Source organism: Lactuca serriola, chromosome 5, assembly GCF_051521515.1.
Source record: "Lactuca serriola cultivar US96UC23 chromosome 5, Lser_US96UC23_V15, whole genome shotgun sequence".
Taxonomy (NCBI): Eukaryota; Viridiplantae; Streptophyta; class Magnoliopsida; order Asterales; family Asteraceae; genus Lactuca; species Lactuca serriola.
Window position 1 is genome coordinate 259,011,605 of NC_136412.1, and position 5,918 is coordinate 259,017,522.

Below are 5,918 nucleotides of genomic sequence, written 5' to 3' on the forward strand. Positions count from 1 at the left end.
CATATGGAAGATTTCATTAATTTGTTCTTTCATATTTATTGTTCTATGTAACATCCAAATATAAGGTATTATTATTTTTAACTCTTAACTTTATCAAAAGTTTCACAATTGGTCCTTTATGGAAAAAGGTTCGCATTTTGGCCGTACGTTGGGCGTAGCATACTCGCGTGATTCGGGATCGCGGGTGTCCTGCTAGTACGATGGGCGTACGTATGGTACGTCAGGCGTACGTATCCAATAATTAATCCATAAGTTTTAAGGGTTGTTCCCTATTTAAATCACCTTATGCCTCCCTTGGACTATCCTTATCAGCCACCACTCCCTACTCAAATCCTAATCCCGATTCTAAGTTGTTTGTGTGAGTTTGGGAGCTTATTAAGTGATTTTGGTGCATATTGTTGAAGAAGGAGGATATAGAAGAAGGATTTGTTGCTTACTAGCTTGTAGATCCAGAAACATTTCCTCATTGTGCATCTTTTTCAGGTATAATGTTTGTACCGTGATAAGTTTCCTTATAGATCTCCATGGATGAGTTATGAGCTTTTTGTCCCCAAGTTTTGACCTTTATAAGTTTGGAGCACTCCATATAATATTAGTTGTCTTTTCATGAATTTTAGGGCTTATAGATTCATAAAAATAGTTGCTTGATCATTTCCTATGGCCCAAGCATGAGTAAAGTAACTTAGGGTGTGATGGAAGTAAAGTTTGTTGCATTGGGCCCTTTCTAGCCATGCAAAGACTTAAAGTCGATGACTTTATGGATTAAGACACCTTAGGATGGTCAGATCTGAAGTTGGGTTAAGTGTATTAACGGTTTAAGACATAAAAGTTGGTGAAGTTGGATCAAACAGTGTACATCAGGCGTACTCCTGGCTACGCCCCACGTAGCCAGTTTCTCCCCCGATTGATCGATGATCGCATAGTACGCCCCACGTAAGAAAGAGTACGCCTAGTGTACGCGCTGGGTAGTTGACTTTCTTTGACTTCTGACTTTTGGTCACGATTTAGGGTTTTGGACCAGGAGAATGGCAAAATGGTCTTTTTCCATTAAGGGACTTAGTTGTGGGATTTAGACTCACGAGTGAGTTTTAGACCATAATTATTAATTAGGGTTAATTATTTTGTTGATTAGGCGGAGTCTACTTCCGGCAGTTCGGGTGTGAGATTTACTTGTTGTTAGTATCAGTTGAGTCTCTTCACATATTCTTACATGTGTGGTAGAATAGTTGTATTTATGATGACCAGTTGGGTATACTGTTATTTTTGTATTATGTTGTTATATGTGACTGGGACTGCAGATAGTCTCCAGGGTTGTTGATAATCCATAGGGCGTGTTGTTTCCCACTGGGACTGCTAATAGTCTCCAAGATTGTTGATAACCTATAACTATTTAATTATGATGTGTTGTATGTGGTCTCTACTACCGATAACCCAACTATTTATTTATGTTATAACTGATGAGCGCTCGATCTCTACTGCTGATATCTACCGGAGTTGTGTTTTAGAGATCTTTGATGTTGGTTATCCGATAGATCTTACCCCTATTGCGATGGGAGATGTCTGTGTGATCGTGGCTATGGATTGGTTAATCCAGTTTGGGGCTCTGATTAACTGTGAGCGTCAGATGGTGACGGCTCAAGACCCTAGTGGGGGAGTTCTAACTATCTACGGTGAAGGTACTAGTTTGGGATCAACCTTCTATTCTGCCGCTAGGGCAAGATAGAGTTTGCATCATGGGTATATAAGTTATTTGGCATATGTAGTGGATACTTGGGTTGAGGAGAAAGGATCGACTTTCATTTCTGATGTTCCTATGGTACGTGATTTTCTCAATGTTTTTCCCAAGGAATTACTAGGTGTGCCTCCTGTGAGGCAAGGGGAGTTTCAGATCGATCTAATACCGGGTGCGACGTCGATTGCCAAGGTACCATACCGTCTTGCACCTCCTGAGATGCAGGAGTTACCCTCTCAACTGCATGAGCTGTTAGGAAAAGGGTTTATTCCGCCGAGCACCGATCCTTTTCTTTAGAAATAAGGATGGTTCACACCGGATGTGCATCGATTACCGAGAGTTGAACAAGTTGACGGTGAAAAACCGTTACCCGTTGCCGAGGATTGATGATCTTTTTGACCATCTACAGGGGGCATCTAGGTTTTCCTAGATCGATTTGAGGTCCGGATATCATCAGATGAGGGTGCAAGAGGACGACATACAAAAGAAGGCCTTTTAAACTCGCTATGGGCGTTACGAGTTCGTGGTGATTCCTTTTGTGCTCACCAACGCATTTGCAACGTTCATGGATCTCATGAACCGGATGGGCAGGCCTATGTTGGATTGATTTGTGATCGTTTTCATCGATGACATTCTAGTCTATTTAAAGACCAGAGAGCAGCACGGATGAGCATTTATGCGAGATTCTTGGGGTTTTGAGGATGGAGAGGCTCTATGCCAAGTTTTGCAAGTGCGAATTCTAGTTGCGTGAGGATCAATTTCTAGGACACCTCGTCAACCAGAATGATATCTTGTTCGACCTAGCCAAGATAGAGGCGGTGATGCAATGGGAAGCGTCGAGATCTCCATCTACGATTCGAAGCTTCCTCAATTTGGCGGGATATTATCGGAGATTCATTAGAGATTTCTCCAAGATTGTTGTTCCTCTCACCAGGTTGACAAGGAAGGATGTCGTGTTTAGTTAAGGGGCCTGAGCATCATGCATCATTTGAGACTCTCTGCTAAAGACTATGTGAGGCACCGGTACTTGCCCTCCCTGGAGGAATTGAGGATTTTGTGGTCTACTGTAATGCATCCATTGCAGGTTTGGGTGTTGTGTTGATGCAAAAGGGGCATGTGATTACATACGTTTCGAGGCAGTTGAAGCCTCACGAAGCGAAGTATCTCACACATGATTTGGAGTTGGGGGAGGTGGTTTTCCCCCTCAAGATTTGGTGCCACTATCTCTATGGTGTTAGGTGTACCATCTACACTGACCATAAGAGTCTGATATATCTTATGGATCAGCCTAACCTGAATATGAGGCAAAGGAGGTGGTTATATGTAGTGAAAGACTACGATTGTGAGATTCTATATGGGCAAGGCCAATGTAGTGGTCGACGCCTTGAGCCGGAGGGTGGTTAGTGCCCTGATTTGTGATGTGTGCATGAGGATGAGTGTGATGAACCCAATTTTAGATATTATCAAAGAAGCATAGTCGGAGGCCATAAAAGAAGAAAATCAGAAAAGTGAGCGGGTGATCAACTAGGTTTCAACCTTTGATATTGGCAGCCGAGGGCTTTTGACTCTTCATGGGAGGGTATGGATACTATATGCAGGTGGGACCCAACGAATTTTGATGGAGGAGACCCACAAGTCGAGATTTTCCATTCGTCCAAGGGATACCAAAATGTATCTCGACTTGAAGCATAGTTACTGGTGACCATGTATGAAGAGAGATGTGGCATGGTTTGTAGAGTGATGTTTGACCTGGTGGAAAGGTCAAGGCAAAGCACCAACGCCCTCATGGAAAATTGCAACCCTTAGAGGTTCCCCTATGGAAGTGGGAGCAGATCACCATGGATTTTATTACGAAGTTGCCGAAGACTGCGAGGGGTGTTGACATTATATGGGTGATAGTGGATCGTTTGACGAAGAGTGCTCACTTTTTATCCATTAGCAAGAGATCTTCTATAGTGAAGCTAGCTGAGATTTATGTTCGAGAGGTGGTGGTTCGGCATGGGATGCCAACTTTGATTGTGTCGGATCGGGATGTACGTTTTACTTCCAGGTTCTGGAAGAGGTTTCACGAGGAGTTAGGTACCCGACTACACTTCACTATTGCATATCATCCGCAGACGGACGAGCAAAGTGAGCACACTATTCAGACGCTCGAGGATATGATGCGTGCATGTATCATTGACTTCTTTGGGATTTGGGACTACTATCTTCCGTGGGCTGAGTTTTCCATCACGCCAGTATCGGCATGCCCCCCTTTGAGCTTCTGTATGGAAGGAGATGTTGGACTCCTATTTGTTGGGGGTGAGGTTGGACAGAGGGTCATGGGGAGCATGGAGGCAGTGCTTAAGACGACCGAGCTTATACAGCAAGTTAGACAGAGATTGCTAATAACTCAGAGCCACCAGAAGAGTTATATGGATTAACAATGATCTGAGTTAGAGTTCCAGGTGGGGGATTTGGTGCTTCTGAAGGTGTCACCCTGGAAGGGTGTCATTCGCTTCAGGAAGCGAGGCAAGCTGGGCCCCATGTTTATTGGCCCTTTCAAAGTTTTGGCCCGTATAGGCAAAGTGTCTTATCGGTTGGAGCTGCCTTAGGAGCTGAGGCAGATTCATGCTACCTTACATGTCTCCCAGTTGAGGAAGTGTATAACTGACGAGACAGTTGTGGTTCCTTTGGAGGACATTCAGGTTTATGATTGCCTGAATTACGTAGAGAAGTCCTTGGCAATTCTGGATCCGCGAGTGAAGACCTTGAGGAACAAGGTAGTCGACTTGGTCAAAGTCAAGTGGCAACACCGGAAAGGCTCAAAGTGGACGTGGGAACCCAAGTCTGAGATGCGCGAGCACTATCCTGAGTTGTTTATTGAGGATGACTTCGAGGGCAAAGTCTGATTCTAGTGAGGGAGAATTGTAACATCTAAATATCAGGTATTATTATTTTTTGCTCTTAACTTTATCAAAAAATTCACTATTGATCCCTTATGGAAAAAGCTTCGCATTTTGTTCGTACGATGGACATACTTGACGGTACGGGTAGCGTACTCGTGTGGTTCAAGATCGCGGGTGTCCTTCTAGTAGGTTGGGCGTACATGTGGTACGTCGGGCGTACTAGCCCGCTCATTAAACCCTAATTTTAAGGGTTTTCCCTATTTAAATCACCTTATGCCTCCTTTGGACTATCCTTATCAGCCACCACTCCCTCCTCAAACCCTAATCCCAAGTCTAAGTTGTTTATGTGAGTGTGAGAGCTTATTAAGTGATTTTTGTGCATATTGTTGAAGAAGGAGGCTAGAAAAGGAGTTGTTGAAGTTGGATCAGGCAGAGTACGTCGCATGTACTCCTGGCTACGCCCCGCGTAACCAGTTCCACCCTTCGATTGATCAGACGGAGTATGCGTCGGACAGTTGACTTTCTTTGACTTTTGACTTTCAGTCAAGATTTAGGGTTTTGGACCATGAGAAGGGAAAAATTGTCTTTTTGCCCTTAAAGGACTAAGTTTTGGGATTTGGACTCGCGGGTGAGTTTTAGACCTTAATTATTAATTAGGGTTAATTATTTCGTTGATTAGGCAGAGTCTAGTTCCGGAAGTTCGGGTGTGAGATTACTTATCGTCAAGATTAGGTGAGTCTCCTCACTTATTCTTACTTGTATGGTAGAATAGTTGTATTTGTGATGACCAATTGGGTCTACTGTTATTTTTGTGTTATGATGTTAGGTGTGACCGAGACTGCTGATAGTCTCTAGGATTGCTGATAACCCATAGGGCGTGTTGTTGCCCATTGGGACTACTGATAGTCTCCAGGTGTTTTGATAACTCATAGATGTTTATTTATGATGTGATGTATGTGGTATCTTGGGGAACACTAAGATTCGTGATTACAGTTGTTGATTTATGTGTTTCAGGTACTTTCGAGGACCGTTGGAAGGCGAAGATTTGATTGTACACACTCGCTGAGAGTTTTGTTACTCGGACAATTTGAGAAACTCTGATATTTTGTGATAATGGTTGTTTTTGATAATTATGTGTTTGATGACTTGGTTTGTGAAACTTAAATTTTTGGTAAATTAAAAATGAAAATTTTGATTTAAAATTTGAGGTGTTACATTCTAGTTATTTCAAGAACAAAGACATGGATTTTTTTAACGAATTAGTAACAAACACATAGATTAGAAAGCGATTTATATTT

General features: G+C 42.8%; 1 protein-coding gene across 1 annotated transcript; it reads left to right on the plus strand.

Annotated features, from left to right (window-relative positions):
- The first annotated feature begins 1,549 nt into the window (after window positions 1-1,549).
- Window positions 1,550-2,029, plus strand: LOC145050413 (uncharacterized). The gene is made up of 2 exons (XM_078998670.1): window positions 1,550-1,676; window positions 1,764-2,029. The coding sequence occupies exons 1-2, from the start codon at window positions 1,550-1,552 to the stop codon at window positions 2,027-2,029; spliced, it is 393 nt and encodes a 130-aa protein (XP_078854796.1).
- The last annotated feature ends 3,889 nt before the right edge of the window (window positions 2,030-5,918 follow it).

Coding starts and splice junctions, on each gene's coding strand:
- LOC145050413 (XM_078998670.1), top strand. CDS start 1,550: ATGGGAGATGTCTGTGTGATCGTGGCTATGGATTGGTTAATCCAGTTT. Junction 1,677..1,763: donor TCTAACTATCTACGGTGAAG/GTACTAGTTTGG, acceptor TGGCATATGTAG/TGGATACTTGGGTTGAGGAG.